This window comes from Dermochelys coriacea, chromosome 5 (assembly GCF_009764565.3).
Source record: "Dermochelys coriacea isolate rDerCor1 chromosome 5, rDerCor1.pri.v4, whole genome shotgun sequence".
Taxonomy (NCBI): Eukaryota; Metazoa; Chordata; order Testudines; family Dermochelyidae; genus Dermochelys; species Dermochelys coriacea.
In genome coordinates, this window is record NC_050072.1 from 48,008,256 (window position 1) to 48,032,923 (window position 24,668).

A 24,668-nucleotide genomic window follows, 5' to 3' on the forward strand; every position below is an offset into this window, starting at 1 on the left:
TCTATTGAAAAGAAGGAAAAACAGTTAAAGCATTTAAAATGTAAAGTATTAAATAAAGCTTTTATTTTAACTATAACCCTTGATGCGTGGTTTTTTGTTGGTTTTTGTGGGGGACGGTTAGCTGTAGATAGGTTTTCCTTAGAAAAGCTTTCTGTTTGACAGCTTTTTAGATTATATGAAAGATGGCAATAACTGGGTTTTTTGGGGAAAAAGAGAAAGTTAGTTGAGATAGGCTCAAGCTGTTGTCGCAGTTGTTAAAATTAAATTTGTTTCTCAGATGACAAAGCAAATGCATACAAAAGGGGAAAGAAGACAACAGCAAAGATAGAAAATGCAGCTCAGGCTTGCTGAGCTTGGGCTGCGGGGCTATTTCACTGCAGTGTAGACCTCCCACCCCGTAGGATCCTAGAGGCAGGGCTCCAGTCCAAGTCCAAAAGCCTATACCAACAATGAAACCACTCCACAGCCTAAGCCCTGTGAGCCCGAGTCGACTGGCATGCGCCAGCCGTGGGTGTCTAGTTACTGTTTAGACATAACCTTTGAGACCTGGCAAAGCACTGGGTTACTTAGGGCATTGATTCTAGCTGTCCTTTTGGTTTCAGGCTTGCAGCCGTGTTGCAAAATATACAATTTTAGCTAGCTAAACCAGACTCTTATTAGATAGAAGGAAAAGCAGATGGATAGGAAAGAGAAGAAATGAGGTGTGGAAGAGGAAAAACACATGGGGGAAGGGAAGTAATGCCTATTTCCTCTCCTGTATGCTCAATATCCTTCTGTAGCAATTAATATGCTCAGAAGGGCATATGATCATAGTACCATCTTCAGATACTGTCCATGAGTACAAAAGCTTCGGTAAAGTAATGTACCCAGTATCTAGGTGTGACTACTAGAAATAACATGTTATTTTTTTTTGAGGGGGGGAGGAGAAATAAGTTTGCTAAAAAAATAAAGTGCACATTCTGTAATTAATTCTGTTCACCTTATTTTATAGGCAAAAGCATTACAAATTGAAGCAGTGAGATTCCAGTTGCACAAAAGCTCTATGGGCTAAATCTGTTACGGAAGTCACAGTAAATTGCAACTGCAAGGGAAACTGCTGGCTCTTATCAGCCTGAGAGTATGGTAAACAAAGATGGGTTAAGAGACTTGTATTTTATTCTAAACAAAATGGACATAGACTTGTATGCATCTGAATTCTCATACAGGAGGACTGGTAACTAGCTCTGATATCTAAATGACTGTTCATTAGCACATATCAGCTGCTCTTTTCTCTGATTTACTTTAGGTAGACCACACAGCACTTATCATTTCTCTGTTTTATGGAAAAAAGGCTTTTGTCTCTTAAAAAAAAAAATAAAAGCAGATCCAGGAACAAATCTCAACAGAACAAATAAACTAATCTCACTTTATTCATTACTGGCAACGACAGGCAAAGATTATGCCTGCTCCTTCTTCCATCTTGGAAATATTATAATCTCTGATGCAGCAGGCACTTCTAAAAGATCCTGGGCCAGATCCTGGTGCAGCTCCATTGATTTCAATTGAGATATTCCTTATTTACATCAGTATGAGTTGAGAATCAGGCCCGCTGTGTAAAATGAGTCTTTCGAACAAACACAGAAAAGGAGTCAATGCTCTGTTACTGGCTTGCATTTTTAGTTTTTCCTTAACCTCTGGGAAAACAAATCCCTTTTCTCTTTTTCAGTCAATTTCCTGAGCCCCAGGAGAAGGTTCTTTCTGAAGCTCACTTAATGAGCATCTTTACTATTCATTAAGTAGATGTGATAAAAGCTACTTAAGCTTCTAACAATTGTGATTATAAACTTTTAAATGACCATAAAAAACCCTGCAGCAGGGCACAGAAAATAGTGCAAAGTGATAAACAAAAGAATTTGTTTTGTTTGCCTATCCTGATTTGCATAAGCATCCTTTCTATATTCTGCTGTGTTGTCATTCTTGTTGTTGCTAAGATAAAGATAATATTTTTAAGTGTACACCTTGAGTATAAACTAATTGGACAGGATTTTCCAAAACAAAAAATAATTCATGAGTAGAAGTTGACACACAAGCTGTCACTAAAACTACCTTGTTCCTACTGTAATTGACTAAGATTTAGAAAATGCAGTATTAGCTTGAAGGAGACAAAATTAATGGAAATGCACTGAATGTCAGTAAAAAGGCAACACTTTGGGATCATTATGCCCTTTAGTGGAATAGAAAATAGATCAAAAGATGTTTTCATTATACATAGATGCTTTTATGTCTTATTCTATTTGTTTTGTATTACACAGATTTCATGGCAAATATAGATTCAAGCATAACAAAGTTAAAATGTCATTTAAGTCTAAAATAATATTTTCCCATACCTAAAATAGCCACAAATTCATAGCTTTTAAGGTCAGAAGAGATCTTATAGATCATATAGTCTGACGTCCTGTATAGCGCAGACCATAGAATTTCACCCAGTTACCCCATATTAAGCCCAGTAATGTTTGACTAAAACATAACTTCCAGAAAGGCAGATACAGAAGGAAGGAAATATAATAAAGTTGCTTTGTGTTTTAAAATTTGGGGCCCATGTGTTTCCTCCTGCTGGAAAAAAGTATATAGGGGGAAAAATCCATAAATGCTGCTCTACCTGGCCCTGGACTACTGGGGCAAAATACCTCTTTTAGTGTGGATCTTCCTCACCTTTCCCCCGAGTGTGCCTCATTCTTCTGTATGGCCAATGGATCTCTTGCTGAGATCTTTTATAGAGAGGACAGGCTACCCTGAAAAGGGGGAAGCACCCTGCATCACTTTCCCCAATAAAAGATATTTCCAGAGTTTTCACTCTCCTCTATAGTGAAGTGGGAGGGGAAAGGTTTGGGGAGAAATAGGAGTAACAGTGTGTACAAATCCTGCACCAGGTAAGAAGCGGTTAAAGAGCAGCTGTGGGCTCAGGCAGCACCCACACTCCCATCCCATCACATCTCTGAAGCATGCCAGCCAGTCTTGGAGGAGGAGCCTTAAAAGGGAGAGGTCCCATTCCAAAGGTCCCCGCCCTGGGAAATGGACAGACCTCTCCTCCTAAGCAGGGAGATTCCAGTAAGAAGACACTGGCTGGCTGAATCTCCTGAAGCTGGGGACTAATTGGGAGAAAGGAGCCAGTTGAAGCAGCAGTGAACTGAGGCCCTACAGCTGGCCCAAGTTACAAGTCCAGCACCACGGAGGAGAGCTGCGGGACTCCTCCTTTGAGGGGAGTGACTCAAGGGACTGCCTGAATCAGGGGAAGTACCGGGGAGAGCAGGACTGTTTGGAATACAGCCCAGCTACTGCAGGAGAGGGTTGGCAGCTTAGCAGAAGTTCCTCTGTAGCCAGCTGGGAAGCAGCAGTAAGGAGCCACAATTCCAAAGCAGGAGTAGCAGCATTCCTAGACCTGGGGAGGTGCTGACAAAGAGAGAAAGGTAGGAGCAGCCCAGGGAAGTGGCAGGGGGATTGATGGAACTGTCCTTGGCCATCTAAACAGGGTCCCTGGGCTGGAACCCAAAGGCAGGACTGGGTTCCCCTGCATCTCCCCCAGACCAAAGGGAGGAGGGCAGGCTTCCAGACTGAAGGAGATCAAGAATGAGAAGTCCCAGGTAGGGTTGCGGGCCTGGCATAGAGGTTACTAGACTTTGGATTTTTCCTGTCTTGTAGACTAGCCTCTGAATTACCCTAAAAGGGGCGAGTCTCAATTGTGACCCATCCAGCAGGCCAAGTCAGAAGGCAAAGGGAACCACTAGTGGGCCTGAACGGCAGTTCTTTCATAGAATATCAGGGTTGGAAGGGACCTTGGAGATCATCTAGTCCAACCCCCTACTCAAAGCAGGACCAGTCCCGAATTTTTGCCACAGATCCCTAAATGGCCCCCTCAAGGATTGAACTCACAACCCTGGGTTTAGCAGACCAATGTTCAAACCACTGAGCTATCCCTCCCCCCTATAGTTCTGCAGAACTATAGTGGAGGAAAACCCCTGAAATGCCACACACACCTGTGAGCGGTGGCCCAGCTGGGAGCCACTTTGCCACATGGAGCCTTGTTTGTTTAGTGTGTTATGACACTGATTTAGGAAAGGAAAAGACCCGTTAGGAGTTCTAAGTCCTCTCCTTGCCTGTGCAGGATTACTTATTACAGCAGCAGTCACCATCCTCTTTTCTTGGAGCCCCCTCTTGACTGGTGGGTACTTCCCCAGGTCTGCTGGCACTATGTCCTGAAACGTTGCCGCCATCCTTCCTCTTTCCTACCATGTTAGGGTTGCCAGGTGTCCAGTTTTTTTTTACCAGAATGCCAGGTTAAAAAGGGACCCTGGTGGCTCCGGTCAGGACTGCAGACTGGGCTGTTAAAAGGCAGTGCTGCAGGTCTAAGGCAGGCTAGTCCCTGCCTGTCCTGGCTCCGTGCTGCACCCCAGGAATGGTCAGCATATTTGGCTCCTAGGTGGGGGGGTCACGGGGTTCCACACACTGCTCCAGCCCCAAGCACTGGCTTCACACTCCCATTGGCCGGGACCACAGTCAATGGGAGCTGGTAGGGTGGTGCCTGTGAGCAAGAGCAGCGCACAGAGCCTCCTCGCCACCCCCCCGCCTAGGAGCTGGATCTGCTCGCTGCTTCCGAGGAGCAATGCGGTGCCAGGACAGGCAGGGAGCCTGCCTTAGCACCCCTCCTCCCCCCACTATGCTGCTGTCTGGGAGCTGCCCAAGGTAAGCCCATGCCCCAACCCCCTGTCCCAGCCCTGAGGTACCCCCAACATGGAGCCCCCTCCTGCACCCCAAAACCCTCATCCCCGACCCCACCCCAGAGCCCTCAACCCCTCCTGCGCACCAACGTCCTGCTTAAAACCGCACTCTGAATCCCTCGGCCACACCTCCCAGCCTGGACCCCCCTCCTACACCCCAAACCCCTCATCCCTGACCCCAGCCCAGAGCCCATACCCCCTCCCACACCCCAACCCCCTCCCAAATTCTGAATCCCTCAACCCCACCCTGCAACCCCTCCTGCACCCCAAACATCTCATCCCCACCCCTGAGCCTGCACCCCCAACTAGAGTCCTCACCCCTTCCCACATCCCAACTCCCTGCCCAAGCCCAGAGCCCCCTCCCGCACCCTGCACCTCTCATTTCTGGCCCCACCCTGGAGCCCCCACCCCCAATTAGAGCTCTCACGCCCTCCCACACCCCAACCCCAGTGAAAGTGAGTGAGGGTGGGGGAAAGCGAGCCACTGAGGGAGGGGGAAATGTAGTGAGTGGGGGGCAGGGCCTCAGGGAAGGGGCAGGGCTAGGGTGTTCGGTTTTGTGTGACTAGAAAGTTGGCAACCCTACACCACGTGTTGTCCTCTCTTTTCTCATTTCTCTCTCTGTTGTCTGTGTACCCTTTCTGTACACTCTTTTCGTCGACTTTTCCTCTCATCTCCATTCTCCTATTCCCCGAAGACTCCATTGCTGCTGGAATGGGCATGTCCATTCAAGGCTGAGCCAAATGCTTTGGGAGCAGAAAAAAGAAGCTGAGCCAGAAAGTCAGTGCTGAGCCTGCAGCTCTTTACAGGCGAGCTGCTCCAGCAATTAGCAACATTAAGGGCCACATCGAGAGTAGGGAAGAAGCTGGATTTGTTTTCAAGTGACCACTTGCTACGTTAACTGTAGACGTAGCAGCTAGTTTCCAGTGTGTGTGAGAACTGGCTTTAGGGTGCTATAACTTTCCCCACCCACAATGACACTCTTTTTTACCCTGTTCTCACTCCCCTCACCCCAAATGCCAAGTTGGGAATTACCAACCCTACACTTTGTCTTGTCTGATTTTAAGTTTCTCAGATTATGGGGATTTTGCCATTTCCTGTGGGATTCTGTTTTACAGTCTAATAGATCTGGGACTTATTTCCCCCCCCCCCTTTTTTTTTAATCTTCACATTATGCTTTTCTCAAAACTTGCATTTACTTTTCATTCACAATGCGATTTGTTTCTTTGTCTCATTTCATTTTTACTTAATCCTTTTTATTCTGACAGCAAATAGATTTTTTTTCTATGCAGTAAGGCAAGCAAAACCCTGGCAGAATTCTCTTTAAGAAAATATATGGTCAGCACACTGTATTACTTAAAGCTGTACTCAAAAGAGCAAGGAAGGGTGGGGGATCAAAGGTTCACAAGCATTTTTTACACAAACCTCAGTAGGAGTTCAGACTATATGATCACAGTGGTCTGGGTTTATAATCTAGGCATTCATAACCTATGCATTAATGATACCACTGTATTTTCTGGCTAATCTATCAAAAGGTATTTATAATGCACCAACCACAACAGTATCAGTTTAAAAATTATATGAATGTGGTGAGGGTTTTTTGTATTTTTCTCCCAGTTTTAATTTTCTTCTACATTCATGCTTTTCTTGTACTTTAAAAATTTTATAAACTCTTGCCTTTCTTTTGTGCCTTTCTTCTATTTAGGGCTGTCAATTAATCTCAGTTAATGCATGCGATAAATGCAAACCAAATTAAATAGATTAAAAAAAGGTCACAATTAATTGCAATTTTAATCACACCATTAAACAATAGAATACAAATTTAAATTTATTATAAATATTTTTGGATGTTTTTCTACATTTTCAAATATATTGATTTCAATTACAACACAGAATACAAAGTGCACAGTGCTCAATTAATATTATTTTTGATTACAAATATTTGCACTGTAAAAAAGATAAATAAAAGAAAAAGTATTTTTCAATTCATGTCATACAAGTCCACTCAGTCCTACTTCTTCAGCCAATCACTAAGACAAACAAGTTTGTTTACATTTACAGGAGATAATGCTGCCTGCTTCTTATTTACAACGTCACCTGAAAGTGAGAACAGGCATTCGCATGGCACTGTTGTAGCTGGCATTGCAAAGTATTTAAGTGCCAGATAAGCTAAACATTCATATGCTTCTTCATGGTTCAACTTGTAAGTTCTAACATTTTACATTGTTTTGTTTTTGAGTGCAATTATGTAAAAAAAATTTTCTAAGTAGTACTTTCATGATAAGAGCTTGCACTACAGTACAGTACTTGTATCCTAATACAGTTTAACAGTGAGAGTAAAACAGATTAATCACAATTTTTTTTAATCTCATGATTAATTGTGATTTTTTAATTGTTTGAGAGTCCTAGTTCTATTTGAACTCTGCCTCCTGCAGAAAAATTAAAGCAAACTCCATTGATCTACTTCTGTCTAGCATTGCTATATCACTGACAACAGCTTGCTCCAGTGTGTTCCATCTTTGAACTAAACAACAAAGCAGACCACTGCTTATGTATCTTCATCTTAAAGCAACCAATCAGGTGTTGGTATAGTAGGAACTGCAGAAAATAATTCTGGGAAATCTGACCGGTGTGAGCAGTAGCTTTTGCCCAGATCTCTTAGGTCCAGTCACTGCAGCGATAGCACAGTGTGAAATCATTCAAGCATCTCCTTTTATTACAAATCATGTAAGTGCATTCTTGTCTTTTGATTGGTTGGATGCACTGCAGCAGAGAGACTCAAATCTGACTCTGGGGGCTTGAGCAGAGGGATGGGGGAGAAGAACTCACCATTTTGCCTAAAATGAAACCATGATTTATAATGCATTTTATAGCTCCCTGGGTAACTAGCTCCTGAAGAAATACTAGGAGCAGCTGATGAAACAGGCCCCTCTAATGCACGTCTGAATTTCTAAGCTGCACTGAAAGCAGAAGTACCTGTAAAAGTCAGAGTAGGGAAGGACCAGCATAGACTTCACTTCCAAAGCTTATAGGTTTTAACAAATAAATAATACTTGCACTTGTACAGCACCTTCCACTGCAAGTTCTTAACACGCTTTATAAACATTAATTTGCTCTCACATAGCAAATAATAGTATACCATTTTACAGATGAGGAAACTGAGGCATAAAGAGATTAAGAACCACATTTTCAAAAGCAGGAACTCATTTTCAGTGCTTTGATTGCTTGGTGCCCATCCTGGCACATCTCTGACCTGAACACTCAACTCCCATTGAAGTTAACAGGTGTCCCATGCCAGACACCCAGAAGTTAGACACCCAAAATTAGTGACTACTTCTGAAAAGTTTTGGCATAAATAATTTGCTTAAGGGGACACAGCCAATCTGTAGCAGAGGCAGGATAAAACCAATTTCCTGATCTTAATAACAAAACCATGCATTAACCATTTAATTGCTGTAGAAATAGATTTCTAAAAACAGAACAAAACACCTTTGCTATCATATTAGCTAAAATACAGTGCACTTACCATTTACAGAAAAGGAGAGAGACCCCTTTCATGATAACAGGTTTCAGAGTAGCAGCCGTGTTAGTCTGTATTCGCAAAAAGAAAAGGAGTACTTGTGGCACCTTAGAGACTCAACGAGAGACTGCTGAATTGGAATTAATTTGCAAACTGGATACAATTAACTTAGGCTTGAATAGAGACTGGGAATGGATGAGTCATTACACAAAGTAAAACTATTTCCCCATGGTATTTCTCCCTCCCACCCCACCCCCCACTGTTCCTCTGATATTCTTGTTAACTGCTGGAATTAGCCTACCTTGCTTGTCACCATGAAAGGTTTTCCTCCTTTCCCCCACTGCTGCTGGTGATGGCTTATCTTAAGTGATCACTCTCCTTACAGTGTGTATGATAAACCCATTGTTTCATGTTCTCTGTGTGTGTGTATATAAATCTCTCCTCTGTTTTTTCCACCAAATGCATCCGATGAAGTGAGCTGTAGCTCACGAAAGCTTATGCTCTAATAAATTTGTTAGTCTCTAAGGTGCCACAAGTACTCCTTTCCCTTTCATGATAGTGATCTTGGGGGACAGATTTCCAAAGAGCCGTGCAAATCCCTCTGTTCCCACTGCCATTCAGTACCCCTGATAACCACTCCCACCCGTGGGAAAAATTTGAGAAGAAAGAGATTAAAATATTACTTAGTGCCATCCAGCCCCTACTGCCCCCATGAAAAGTATACATCGAGGAAGGGTTTAAAAACTTTATGCTTTTACTATTACTCAGGGCCTCCCCTTGCCGCCAGCTTCACTCATGCCAAAGGACACCGGAAGAGAGGTTTTAAAACTCATCTGTGCTTTTACCAGTTCTGTGTGCATGGAGTACCCAGTCATCTGTACTCCAGCAAGAGAACACAGAGGGGCAGAGGCATTTTAAAACTTTGCTACTCCCATTGCTGCTATATTGTTTTAGAGAGCAGTGATCCCAACAGCTTAGTTCTCCTTGAGTACTTTTTCATGTAATTGGCCCCATCTTCACTTTTTAAGATTATATATTACACAGTAGTTCCATGAAAGAAAGGGACTTTCTTTTGCTTTTAAATGTGTATTTGCCTTTTCTTGTATGATAGCTCCAAAGAAGACAAAAGAACAAAGAGAATATGACAATGGAAAAAACTGCTACAGCGACAACTCTATTGACACCTAACGGGAAAAGTGTGACAAGAAGATCTCTTCTATTCCTGGTCACAGTCACCTTTAGCTAACACTTAAGGCTAATAGATCTGCTTTACTGAGTGAGAAATATCTTTACAGTGCATTTTATTCACTATCGAGTCAAGGAGAAACTGATTTGACCAGTTGAATTCACAACTGGACAGTTACACATAAAGGTCTGATTCTGTACCAGGATCTATTCATAGATCCCTCTGCTTATCCCTGGCGTCAGTGGGACTCTGAATGGGTGCAAAGGCCTGATGCAGAACTGGGGTCAGAATCTGCAGTTTACTGGTAGGAGAAAAGTAGAAAGATTCCTTTTTTTTAAAAAAAAAAAGTAGAAGCAAATATAACTCCAAATGCAAACAAAGACAGACAGTACAAAGTCATTAACAGGATAACTCATTGCTTCCATCAGTGAATGGAAGTTTTACAAAATCTTTCTAAGACAAACACTTAAATATCCATAGGCTTGGGGGGGGGTCCATAATTTGGAACACTTACATCTCTGTATTTTTAAATTCTATATCTCTGGATAAATTTGACTCTGCGCTAAAAATCTCTAAATATTTTTAGTCATCCAACAAAATTTCATCACTTTTCATTTGAGCTAATTTTAATTACTTGAGTAGAGTTCTCATTGTAATTTCTGAGTCCTTGTTAGCCCATGAGAAAGACTTTTCAGTGGTTTGGAGATCCAGTGGAAAGATCTTCTCAATAGCAAACAAGTTAATACTTTCCTAGTTACTCGAGACCTATACCACCTAGAAGAAAAAAAAAATAATGTGAGCAGAAACACTTTTTGCCTAGAAGATTCGTTGTACCAGTTTTCTTCCCTCCAAAATGTTGTCTTGTCAAGGATGCTTAAACATCTATTCTTGAACACTACAAGTGATATGTACACAAATTATGGAAAAAAGGATCTACTTATGAAAGTGGAATAGCACAACTGAAGATCCATTATACAATAGGATTTTAGCAGAATCTGAATAGAACTGTTTAGACTTAAATCTGGTGTTTGTATTGAAACCCACTGTTTGAAAGTAATATGTTTCTATTTACTAAATGCTATATAATTAAGGGACTAATTTTATAGGCTCTCTTATTGAATAATCTAGTCTAATTTAATTGGAATAAAAAGCAAATAGTGACTTTGGCTCGGATCATCCAAGGGAGATCTGTGCATGGAGGGAGTTCTCTGCACACAGTTCTCCCCTGGCCTCTAGGAAGTGGGGGATGGGGTGATGATCACCAGCCGCTCTTCCTGGGATCATTGAGAGGGTTGGGAAGATATTTTTAAGGTGGGTTTCTGGGGCAGCTGCCCAGTGCAAACAACTAGTGCTGTGCTTGCAAGGAGTAAGTGGGCCCTGGAATGCCACTCATTTTCAAGGTGGAAAATCCTGCTCACTGCACATCCCGTTAATATTACAATAGTGCTTAAAAGCTCCAGTCAGGATCAAGACTCCATTGCGTGAGGCACTGTACAACCACAGGGCTAGATCCTGTAAAATAATCTGTCTGGGAAACACCCTTGCACCCACACACTGCCCCAACAACTTGCACTCTGCTAGATCCATTGTATAGCTCAGACAGAATAATTTTGGAGAAATCCTGTGGATTTTTTCCTCCCTTGCCATTTTCCACAAGAATTTCCATGACAGGAGGTGATCCGAGCTTTAACTCTAATGGTATGGAAGCTGAAATTTATATTTTTTTCCTACAGCTTTAATAGATACTCTTTTGCATTCTTTTACTACTTAATCTAGCCTAGTCTAATTGAATCTGATTGATATAAACACTTATTTTGTCTTTGTTCCTTATTGAATTTTTTCCTCATTATTAAAATTATGATATTAAAAATATGATTTTGTTTACTTACCATTTTATGAGCTTAGTTACAGTCATTTTGATTCCTCGTGTGAAATTACCAGATTTAATTTAATTGGGATGTGATTGGTAAAAAATGAAGTTTTGAATCAGGTTTTTGTTGTACCATAATATAAGCTTTTAGTTTCTTCACCTAATTGATATTAATTAATCCAAGTGTTGGGGGGGGGTAGCTGATTAATTGTGTGTACGTGTTGCATATTGGTTTCTTTTAATATGTGGAATGCCCTTGTAATTTTTTTTGCAATAATTTTCTTGATCAAAACCTTTAAAATGATATTTAAAGGTGTTTTTTTTTTTAAAAAAAAAAACCCTGTGCAATATATCTTGCGGCTAATTATTTAGAACTAATGTGCATGAGATAGGCAGCAACACCTCAACACCTTCCCCTTAATATCTTTGACTCTTACATGAACTCAGAGGCAGACTGATAGATACAAGGACTAAACAATTGCAACCCAAGCAAAGAAATAAATGACCATAATCTAATCAGAAACAAGACAGCCGCCTAGGCACAATTGCTGGATATGATCTAGGAGCCTGATTCTTTTCCTGGAGTAGAAGTGGTATGATCTGCATGAGTGAACAGAGTGGTCTGTAAAGTAAAACTTTTGAGTTCTAGTCCCACTTCTGCAAACGGGTGATCTTTGCACTTCCTACGTTGCTTTACATAAATTGGAAAGCACTAGTAGGCTAGATTCATTCTTAGTGGTGAGGGGAGATTAAAAAACAAACAAACAGACAAAAGAAATAGAAACTGATATTTGGGAGGATTGTGTCTAAGGAATGTAGCAGTAGCATAGCAACGATACTGAAAGAGCCCAAAAACCTAACCGCAGATAATGTCATCTGAGATTGAGATGGTGCCAGAAAAAGAATATGCTTTGAGTGTTGAGGACAAGATTGAGTACAAGTCAGTCAAGATAGAAAGAAATATACAACTATTAATGCGGAAATGAGAGCAGCTTCCCACAATAAAAAGATGTGCATACATTTTTAAGCCTATTTTTCATAATTATACTGATCACCATTATAGCAGAAAATTAAAATGACATTTGTTACAATACATTGTTTATGCATTAGTGAAAAAGAGAACCCTAGCAAGAGTCAATGTATCTCCACAACCCTGACCGTATGTGAATCAAGCATCCTACTTGCAAAGTCTGACATGCTGCTTGTTTAAAAAAAGATTCATACAATTGTAAGCATGAATACTGGAGAAGCTCCTTTTCTTTTGGGAGAATGGATCTGGGGAAATTAACCAACAATCTGATGTGTTATATTGGAGGAAGGGCAAACACCATTCTTTCCTTCTCATTGATTTAAATGACACAAACCAAATGCATCGGTCTCCTGCCCCCCACTCCTTTAGCTGTCTGTCCTGTGCCATGCTGTGTTCTAAACAGTTACTGTAAACATACAGCAAGATTTTTTTTACCTTGGTGTTACTTTTGTCTTAGTATTGCTAAATACCAAAGCTTGGTGAAATAACCAACCACATTTAAGGAACATCAATAGCAAAACTGTTTCTTTTAATCTTTTAGTTAGTTCATCAGTCTATAAATCTGGGTATGGTACATGGACATCAGGTTCAAACACCATATCTATTAGTATAAGGCAGGGGTTGGCAACCTTCGGCACGCATGCCGATTTTTACTGGCACGCTGCTGCCAGCCAGGGTCCCGGCCACCGACCCTGCTCAGCCCGCTGCCGGCCTGGGTGAACGGGACCCCGGCTGTCAGGAGCCAGCGGACGGAACCTCAGACAAGCAGCGGGCTGAGCTGCTCAGCCCGTCGGCAGTCTGGGGTTCTGTCTGCTGGCCCCGCTCAGTCCGCTGCTGGTCTGAGGTTCTGGCCGCTGGCCCCTTGCCAGCCAGGGTCCCAGCTCCTGGCCCCGCTCAGCCCACTGCCAGCTTAGGTGAATAGAACCCCCGGCCGGCAGCGGGCTAAGCGGGGTCAGCGGCCGGGACCCCAGCTGGCAGGAGCCTCACTTCTGAAAGGTTGCTGACCCCTGGTATAAGTATTCTGAGTTTGGCTGTCTGATCTTTGGGTCAGTAATCTTTCTACTGGGCCTGCAGGTTCAGAATGCCAGGTATTGATCTAGAGCATGGATTTTCCTCAGGTTCTTGGCTATTTTTTCTGCCCTATGCATGTTAATTGCTACAACCGTATGAAGTCTGAATAAAATTTTGTTTTGAGGATTTATATAAATATTTATATTTTCCGACTATATTTAGAAGAGGAAAATGGTGCACTTGCAAGGGGGTTGGTGCACATACATAGCTGCATTAGAATGCATTCAGTCACTATGGGACTCTCATTCCTGAGGGCATTCTGCGCAAAAAGAATTAAAATGCTTCACACAATATTTTAAAATTCTGCAAATTTTATTTGTCAAATAAATAGGCTCCAGCTTGGCATTGGGGAACACAGGCCACTGGCTGCACAGAGGTGGGAGATGACTGTGCAACCCCCCCCCCCCCCCGGACATGGACTCAGCAGTGAGGCTGCACCCATCCCTGACACAGCGCAAGGACCAGGCCTGCCCCAGAAACACCCCAGGGCCCTGCTCCTTTGTGCCAGGTGCGGGCAGGCAGACTCAGCAAGGTAGGATTCAAGTGTGGAGGGGCTTCATGTGGGGGGATCCAGGTGTGGGTTGAGACGGTTCTGTTCTAGGGCAATCTGGGTGCGGGCGGCTCAGTGGGGGATCGAGGTATGGGGGAGATCTGGATGCACAGGGGTTTGTTGGGGGTTCTCCATGCAATGGAGACTCTGCAGTGGGATCCAGGTGTAGGAGGCTGGGGCTCAGTGGGGGGAATGGGGAGTCTGGGTGTGGTGGGATAGAGCTCGGCAGGAGGGTCTGAGTGTGGGGGGCTCAGTGGAGGGTCCTCATGCTGAGGGAATGAGACTAAGTGAGGTAGGGATCCAGGTGCATCTGGTTGGGGCTCAGTGGGCTGGGGATCCAGGTGCGGGTGGTAAGTCAGGGTAGTCCAGGCGCAGGGGGAGTGGGACTTATCAAGGGGGGTTCTGAGTGCGGGTGGGTGAGGCTCGGCAGGAGGATCTGGGTACGAGGGTGCCTGCATGCATGGGGGTTGGGTGGATGAGGAAGCAGCTCCCTGTACAGGGATCCCTTCCCCTGCAGATGAGGAGTGATGGATGCAGGAAGCGGGTGGAATTGCAGCGTATCCTACAGCCAGGGGAGAAATCTGTGGGTGGGTCTGACCCAGCCCTGGATGCTGTCCAGGGAAGAGGAAGTCCCATCCTCTCCAGCCCAGTTGGGACTAGCAGCTGAGCCCGGTGCAGGGTAGGAGCCACCAGCCAGGTCTTCCCCAGTACCGCTTCCTGCCCCTACCTCTCTGCCGGCTGCCCTGGGACCCGAAACATACTGCTGGGGAGGGTCACATGACTACTCTTGAGGCTTCCCTTTGCTTCTCCATCAGAAAGACATTTTTCTGCAGGGAAGCAAAGAAATCAGTGGGGGACATAAATTCTGCACATATGCAGTGGCACAGAATTCCCCCAGGAGTAGATTCTGGAGGCAAATACCTCCAGACAAGAGGGTCCTTCTGTGTCTACGTACTAGCATGACCCCATGGGTTCCAAGAGACTGGGATGGGGACAATAGCTTCCCCCCTCATGTAAATTGTTTGAAAGTGCCGTTGCTACCTATTTATCCTGTGATTCTCTGCAGGCTCAGCTGCCTCCACATATGGCCTGTCTGTGTGCTTATGTAACCCACACACCTTCTGGGTGTTGGCTTTTAGCTCATGTGATAGGAGCTCATGCACCAAGCTCCAGAGCTCCCCAGTTTGATCATGCCCGCTGATGACCAGGGTCTGTTAGCATTACTATATTTTTGTTGTTTGCTGTGCCTTGTCTTTGCATACCCCCTGTACTACATACCCCACTGAGTCAAGTGTTTGCACCTCAGTTTTCCCTTCAACCCTCCAATTGATGTTGGAGTTTTAATTAGCATTCCCACGCTTGGAGACTGCTGTATGAAGCCATTTTGGTTCCAAATCATAAATAGTTCCTTTGGGCAACGCAGGCCCAGGTAGTTTTTCCACAAGTTCCCTTTAATACACAGTTTCTGTCTGTTTTGCAGCATTGGGCTCAGTTGAACAAAACTGCAGTCCTGTTCCAGCTACTATCTGTTGGGCTCTTCCTGGAACACAACACAGTACCTTGAGCCCTTCCCTGTGCTCAGAGTCCATTTGCCCTCTTTCCAAAGCTTCGTACCCCACATCTTTTTGACACCTGTATTAGGGCACCATCAGAGGGCTTCCTGGCTCTCCTAGACCCTTCTCCTTAGCCCATAAGGGAGAGCCTCTCAGCTCACACCTAAATCCTGGCATGCTTCCCAGATTGCCACCAGCCTAGCTCTACTGCAGGGAATCCTTCTGACTTCCTGCAGTGCTCTCTCCTCCACTGCATTAGCAGGCAGTCCATCTTATGGGAGGCACTGCCTCCAGACTGCTCTCATGTGATCCTTGTCACCTGACTCAGGCACAGGCCAGAGCTTTACAGGCCCTGGTACTCCACCCTGTGACACACCCTATGCATCATGGGCTGCCTTAAATCATGCCTCATAATGCATAATATGGTAGCATGCCACATGTAACAAAGAAAACAGACAGCAGCCAGGAGCAGCCCTTACTCCTACTTGGATCCCCACCACCTGTACTGCTGGCCAAACCCTTGTCCATCAATATGCCCCTTCCCTGGATGGATCTGTTGATCTAATTTCTGTTGGGCTACTTGCCAGACAAGATTAAGAGCTACAACTGAATGGGATCAGGACTTAATTTGCTATTGTTTAGAGGAGTTGTGGGGTGTCATGTCCTGGGGTTGACTGGGAAATTTCCTTTAGTTCTGTAGGCCAATACAAGTCTGGATACAATATAATTAGAGATGAGCCAAAACTCTCCCTCAAACTTTGATTGTTTGATTAAATTGGAGCCCAGATTCAAACTGCTTCTGCTTTTTGCTTTTACAAAAACTGAAACCCAACAGATGAGATTTGCAATGAAACCCCGACGATCTCTCTCTGCTCATCTTTTTTAACAAACACTGTACATGGTTGGGAATATACATCTTTGTACCTCTGCCAAGTTGGTCATTTTACAAGTTTTTTTTTTTTTTTTTTGTCGGAGGGGCAAAATGATTACAGTAGCTTGGGATGACTCCTCTTAGTTTCTTAGCCCCCAGTTTCAGAGTCATTTGACATTATATTGAAGGAGACATTTGGGAGTAATCAGAAGGATAATATATTTAAATCTGCAATGGAAACAGAAAAGCATTTTTCCAGACTTAAGACAGTGCATTATGTGAAAACCAAACACGATGCCAAACGTTTACCGCCTTTTAACATTCATTACAGATATTTACCTTCAAATATTATGCAGAACTGGAAGATGCACTTTCAAAATGGTGTACAAAACGGCTCATTATCCTTCCTATAAAACCTAGCCTAATGACAGTGTAAGTCAGTGTCTACACAATGACCCATGCTGACCTTGTTCATGGGCAGTAATTGTGAACATCTCTTCACAGATGTTTCCACTTCTAATAGAAGCTCTGTGACATGAACTCCTCTTTCAGGGACCCTAGGCAGGTCCACACTCATTTGCAGTTTTCACACAAAGGACAACAATTATAAATTAACAAAGCCCTTCAACAGAGGCACTAACACTTACAGCGGAGATTATGAGGGACCTGAAGCAGTGATCTTTCAACAGAGGGTGCCTGAAGTACTACATCAGTGCCACTTTATGATCTTTGTATTAATGAAAGTTTTGCTTAGATTTTACCCTATTATCACACTGATGGTTATGTTAACAATGAGAGGTTGGCGCCAAAGCACTTAACTTGTTCTACTTTGCCTTTTTGGTAGCCCCCCTACCCAGCCCCCAGGAATGATCATGCTGCTTGAACAGAAAAAGAGACAAGTTACTGCATATATGCCATGTCATTTTCCTTCTCTCCTGACAAAAATTGAGGGCTAGATGCTCAGCTGGTGTAAACTGGTATTGCTCCACTGACAGCAATGAAGTTATGCTGACTCACAGCAGCTGAGGATCTCCCCTTTTTTCAGAAGTGCCTTATATAAGAGTGTGTACCTATGAAAGGTGTATACTGCTAAGAAAAAAAGATTTTACCCTCTCCTTCTAGTTACCCTCTTTTTAACCCTGCAATACAAGTATCTACCATGCCTACCAGCTAATACATGTTTAAATGAGCTAACACCTATTAGGTTTGATCCTCCTCTTGCTTACACTAGTATAAATCAGGAATAATTCCACTGAAGTCAATGGAGTTACTCTGATTTTAAACAGGTGCAACTTCATTCATTTCCATGGAATTACTTCTGATTTACATTGGTATAAGGGAACAATCAATCCACTTGTGCACACACTGTGGTCTAGTCTACACTTAATTTTTCCTGGCATAGCTATGTCGACTGGGAGTGTGGGGAAAAAAAAAAGCACAAGCCAAATTGATGTTACTCTGCTGGCAAATGGCGTAGGGTGGACACAGTTATACTGGCAAAAAAGTTTGTTTGCTGTTATATTTTGTTCAGGGAGCTAGGATAATTCCTTTGCTGATATAAGCTCACTAGGAGGGTTTGCCAGTATAGCTGTACCATTGTAATTATGCCAACAAACCCTTCCTAGCTTAGACAAGGTCCACATGAAAAGCAAAGAGCAGAGAAATGCCTCCAATTTAAATAAATAGATCACTGAATGGGTGGACTGGGCTATTTAGAATTCTGATTTGCTTCCTGGTAGGTGAAGATATAATGTGGAGGATGACTGAAAAGTATTTTGGGGGACAACTGAAGATTTTGGACCACTTCTGGGGGAAATGTAGAATTTATAAATGAGAAAATACCAATAATTGTGGTCTGTTTGACTCAAACCAAATGTCAAAAGGGTAAATCATTAAGAAATTAATTTATCAAACTTGCTTCAAATAAAAAGGGAGGAAATCTTGAAACCCAAAGCACTTCTCTTTCCTTGGTTCCCCCCCCCCCCCCCGCTTTACTGCCTCCTTGAGTGCCATTTTGAAATGAGGATAGGTGGGAATAATGTTGCTCAGCAGATGTGCGTGTGTTTGTGTTACCATAAATCTATTCTTTCCTAGTCCTCTGAAATACCCTCCCTGTCTCCATCCAGCCTCACTACCCACTAAATTTTCTCTCTCACTGATATCTATTATTTTATAGCACCCATAATGGTGCTAAATGCTTCACGGAAGGCATGATCTCTGAAGCCTAAATTTAAGGTGTCATACAAGTGGGAGCAATTATTAGTATGGCTCTGATGAAACAGAAAGAGCAAGGTTTGCAGCAATATGATCATGTTATTACTCACCCAAATACACATCTTAGTGGTTCAAGTTTTTTTTAAAACATTACACCAACATGTGATAAATGTATTTATCATGCACTTTTGTGCAGGGGATATATTGGGGACAAGGAAGGAAAGTGTCTGAAGAGCACTGCACTCTGGCAATCTCCAACTGGCAGATGCTTTCCTGGAGACCACTGCAAGGTGGAGCATATTAAAGCAAACCCTAGACTGCCCTAACATGTAGCAAGCCAGGCTGAAAACCAGGGAGGTGTAGCCAGCTTTCTGATGGTTCCACATCTCTACTGCACTCTGCAGACGCTGGAAGTGGCAGAGAATCTGGCTCAGTGAGTGGTAATGGAGGGCTAGAATTCAGCAAAATACTTTGAGTAGAATTTCATTTTAAACATCTGAATCTAAACCTTTCGCAGCATAGATGCATAGTTCTTGTTAATGGCAAGAAGAGTTATGCAGCATGTGCAGATGATATGGACCTCATGGGTTTTAAATGTAATTTTGGTGAAAGACAGGATCTCTAGAAACAGTGGGCCACATCCTTAGCTGGTGTAAATTGCCATAGCTCATTTGTTTTCACCGATAAGATCCCACTTTTGCAGCAGCTGAGTATCTGTCCCATTGTTTTTAAATTAGCCAGTGCGGTTAAGTAAGTCCAACTGAGAGTGATGACCCTTGAAAGTGTCCCCACTAAAACCCATACAAATAGTTTTATCAATTTTGCAAAACAGATGTTTGAACAGAAAATTTTGTGCTTTTTCACTGTGATGAAGAGACATTTTTACTGGCAGTTTCTCCCCTTTACTGTTAGGATCCCCCCTTTTATGGAGGGGAAAAAAGCACTACAAGGTCTAAGCCTTGTGTGGTTGAATCTGAAGAATATCATCCCTCAGAATTTCCTTTCACATTTCTTTTTAGGTCTCCAGCTGAAGTGATACCTCCCAATAACAGGGCAAAAAGGCCTGATCTAGTATGGTTTCTATTACTGGTGTTCTTCCACTGTTCGAGGATGAGGGGAATTAATCTCCTAGTGTCATTACTTTGGTGAAGGGGTATGCATTATTATTTGAGATTTGTTTTCATATCAAGTTACAAAACAGCATCTCAAAAAAGGTTACTGAGGTATTTCCAGAATCTGCAGTAAAACTAGACAACTAGACAACCTTCATAATGTTTGCATTTCTGCCTCCAGGTAAGTGTAAGTGAAAGAATAATGTATACTAGAACAAAAAGTTACTAGGCAACCAGAGCACTTTACTAATTAAAAAGTAAAATCAATTCATATACTCTTGCCAGTGAGTGTTTTTGAATTTTGGCAACTCAAGGACCCAGAGGCCAGGTCAGGAACTCAGACTCAGCTTTTCTGGGAGATTCCCTGATTAATTTTAATTCAAGATTGTTTGCTACCTGATTAAGCAGATTTAGTCTGTATAGTTATGATCCATTCCTCCTTTTCCTTCACACTACCTGTCCTCATCATCTTTATGAAAGCCTCAAGAATCCCCCATTTTCTTCCCTTTACACTCCAATTCTTGTGGACACCATTGTCCTGGCTGAAGAAAATTGGTTAGGATTTCCATTGCATCTCATGGCAGTCCTTTAATTGTTTGGAAAGGAGCAATGAGCAATGTTTCTACATCCTGACTGTCCACAAGAGCTTATTTTTAAAGGGCGCTGAGCAACCTCCATGTCCACTGAAGTCCGTGAGTAGTCAACGCCCTAGAGTCAGGCCCAAGTGCCCAGGAATCAAAACTGTACCTCAAGATTACCTTTTCACTGTGCTATGACTTTCAGGAGCTCTTTCATTATATCGGTGTGCATTATATAACTTGAATCAGCTGGATGTTTTGTAACTTATTCAGTCTAAAAACTGTTACATTATATTGCAGTCCATTCTATTTCTACATTTCTGAAGTATAAGAATAACTAATGGCCAATCGGCTACTGCAGCATTGTCTTCTGGGCTGAAATTACAAACATGAACAAGAACCTCCTTCCTTGCTCTCCTTTCTGAAGATTTTATGATCTAATGCCTTACTCTTACTAAAGGGAATAACTTTTCCCTTCAATCTATTTCAGCAGCAATGGCACAAATATGACACCACTGGTTTTCAAACTTTTTCTGTACGATGCAAGTTATTATATCATCTGTTTACTGCAAATACATTTCTTCAGTTTTGGTGATAACATCAATTAAGTTACAAGAGATTCCAGTGTATTAAGTTCCAGTCTCATGAGGTTCAGGACAATTGGCTGAAGAATGAGCAATGGCCGTGTCATAAATATAAAGGGAAGGGTAAACAACTTTAAAATCCCTACTGGCCAGAGGAAAAAGCCTTTCACCTGTAAAGGGTTAAGAAGCTAGGATAAATTCGCTGGCACCTGACCACAATGACCAATGAGGAGACAAGATACTTTCAAAGCTGGAGGGGGGCGGGAGAAACAAAGGGTCTGGGTCTGTCTGTATTATGCTTTTGCCGGGGACAGAACAGGAATGGAGTCTTAGAACTTAGTAAGTAATCTAGCTAGATATGCGTTAGATTCTGTTTGTTTAAATGGCTGAGAAAATAAGCTATGCTGAATGGAATAGATATTCCTGTTTTTGTGTCTTTTTGTAATTTAAGGTTTTGTCTAGAGGAATTCTCTATATTTTGAATCTAATTACCCTGTAAGGTATTTACCATCCTGATTTTACAGAGTGATTCTTTTTTTACTTTTTCTTCTATTAAAATTCTTCTTTTAAGAAACTGAATGCTTTTTTCATTGTTCTTAAGATCCAAGGGTTTGGGTCTGTGGTCACCTATGTAAATTGGTGAGGATTTTTATCAAACCTTCCCCAGAAAAAAGGGGGTAAGATTTGGGAGGATTTTGGGGGGGGGAAAGACTTTCCAAACGAACTCTTCCCTAATAATAATAATACCAGTGTTAGATGTTTGGTAGTGGCAGCGAAAGTCCAAGGGCAAAGGGTAAAATAGTTTGTACCTTGGGGAAGTTTTACCCTAAGCTGGTAAAAGTAAGCTTAGGAGGTTTTCATGCAGGTCCCCACATCTGTACCCTAGCGTTCAGAGTGGGGAAGGAACCTTGACAGGCTGATTTTTGCATGTTTCAATATTTTGTAATTTATGGCCTGATATAATGTGTCCACTTGCCTAAAAACAATCAATCAATTAGCCCTTTATAGTAAGTAGGTCAATATTTTGAATACAAACTCAGAATATGCTCTTTTTCTGATTGTAAAGTGGTTTACTGATTATGCACGATAGGAGTAATACACATGTGGAAAAGACTTGTTTCTTACCATAGTGAGGAATTATTGCCCAAGCCATGGCAGAAGCATAGATGCCTCCAATCATCCAAAACATGCACAGCCAACTTAAGTGTTCACCACGCTTCTCTCGAGCAAGAACTTCAGAAAAATATGAGAACACTGTTGGAACAACTCCACCAATCCTAAAAAGAGACACAGGCCATGTGTTAAAGACAGAGCAATAGCAAGTCTGAACAAACTTCACTACTGTACCTGCTTAGAACCTGAACTAAAAGAGCCTTTGCCACAAAAAAGTGTTCTTATCTATGTTAGTTTTTTCTTAAGTACATTGCCACTTAATAAAGGTCTTCTATCTGAAATAGGCCTGAAGGCAGTGCATTTGAAAACTTTCGGGGAAGCCCCACACTTTTGACACAATTAAATGCATACATTTTAATGGAAACAGTATGGTCAATGAAGAAGTGCCAGATTAAATTAATTGTCAGTGAGCTGTATTATACAGCTTGCAGAATTGTAACCAGCATAAAGTTGTGTATTTCACTTAATTTATATGAAAATCCATATGATTATTATGGTAGGATTGGTCGTCTACCAACATGACGACAAAATTCTCATGCAGCACAGAGAATTTTTTTAAATTAATTGTTGGTAAAATTTTCTGGAATCATGGTGTAAGTAATAGCTGCTCTCCCTCCATTTACTCCTTCCCCCCCGCCCCAACTCTTGGCTTAACCTCCTTTAACAGAGGACAGGCAACAAGGATGTTGAAATTTGAAATATCCCTGATTATTGCACATATGCTTAAAAAGTTTTATGCAGTTATATTTTTTATGATTTGCTAATAGTAACTTATGCTGATTTTTCTCTTTTTGGTCTTTGAGTATTGAATTTTAATTTTGGATGCAATGACTAGAGAGTTGTTACTTCATTTCTCCCTACTGTGCAATACAGTGCATGCTAGTAACTCTTTGATGTTACACAGCAATAAATATTTTATTGTTACCTACATTGTTGGAAGACTCCCATATAGTATTTTTAATAACAACAAAGTTTAAAAATATACATGTGGTTATAACTGACAGTTTGAAATGAAAACTAAAGGCTTTTTCTTCACTGTAGCATCCTGGCAGTTCTACCCTAGTTAGGCATTTCTAAAGTGCCCATTTTCATAGTAGCTAGGTGACTAGAAGGATTTCCTACCCTATCCTGGTGGTTTAGAGTACTTGAAATGAATGTTTTATTACAATGAGCATTTCTGAAGCTTGTACTGCCAGGGGCCATACTGCTAAAAAATTTATTAGAGCATAAGCTTTCGTGAGCTACAGCTCACTTCATCGAAATGCATCCGATGAAGTGAGCTGTAGCTCACGAAAGCTTATGCTCTAATAAATTTGTTAGTCTCTAAGGTGCCACAAGTACTCCTTTTCTTTTTGCGAATACAGACTAACACGGCTGCTACTCTGAAACCTGCTAAAAAATGACATCATCTGTGACACTAGCAGTATTAAATTTGGGATCAATAAACCATCATCAATACCAATTTACCAATGAGAAGGAGGAATTTTGTTGTTTAATAGTTAAGCAAAATATTTACTCATTATGATTGGCAACTTAGATTTAAAACAATGTAAATTGGTTTATTACATCTGATACTAAGCTGTGTTGTCCTGGGGGTCCAGTATCAATGTCACAAATCAAGCCCCTTTTCTGCAATATGGCCACTGCCTGCAGTCAGCTTAGAAATGTCTATTTAAAACACAATTTTACATAAAGTTCAGTTCATCTATGGTGAAAATATGGACCTTTCAAAAGGCTACAATGAGAAAAATGGTTCAGCTTTCTTCTATAAAACCTAATAAAATTCATGATCAGTATAATTTTCAGCATTAGATTCAGGGCTTTCATTATTGGTCTAGATCTTTGCTATAGGCTAAAAAGACAGTTATACTTCTTAAAACTGCAAAATGTTCCATCACGTCCCAGGACACAAGATTTGTGCTTTCATTTTTCAGTGTTCAAGACAATGTCTATGGAGCTTCAAGGAGTATTTTCATATCAGTGAATCTCTCAGCAAACGTGGGATATACTCTGTAAAACAGCTGTAATTCACACATGGTGAAGTCGCAACTGAATTTCAAGATAAGGATCCAATTGCATCCGATGAAGTGAGCTGTAGCTCACGAAAGCTTATGCTCAAATAAATTTGTTAGTCTCTAAGGTGCCACAAGTACTCCTTTTCTTTTTGCGAATACAGATTAACATGGCTGCTACTCTGAAAGATAAGGATAAATGCACATTTATGCTGCAGTCACACTGGCTGCTAAAACTGATTGGGAGAAAGAAGCAATTTACCAACAGGTTAAAACAATTATAGAGGAAAAGAGTAATGCAAAAATAAACTTCTGTCCCATGAACATTGAGTGGGTTCCAATACAGTTTATTTTAGAAGATGTTAAGGTACTTCACTAAGTGGTTACATGTTTCAAAGGGGTTGTTCTTTTGTTGCTTCCCTCTAGGCATCAATTTGCAATGGATCCATAGTAGACTTTTACATATATTATAAATAACTCCCGAGATTGACTGAAGCATGCTAGTTCTTAAATTCTCTGCAAAAGTCCTGCTACACAGAGTCATAGCCCCATAAAATACCACTCTTGCTAAAGAGCTAGAAATGTAGTATGAA

At 41.9% G+C, this 24,668-nt stretch overlaps 1 protein-coding gene across 3 annotated transcripts in view; it reads right to left on the reverse strand.

Annotated features, from left to right (window-relative positions):
• The window catches only part of SV2C (synaptic vesicle glycoprotein 2C), a 219,545-nt gene that overhangs the window by 69,925 nt on the left and 124,952 nt on the right, over nt 1-24,668 (reverse strand). For all 3 annotated transcript variants that reach the window (XM_038403373.2, XM_043515281.1, XM_043515280.1), the window contains one exon: nt 22,016-22,167. In XM_038403373.2, the coding sequence (XP_038259301.1) occupies nt 22,016-22,167 (152 nt within the window). The remainder of the gene's footprint in view (nt 1-22,015; nt 22,168-24,668) is intronic.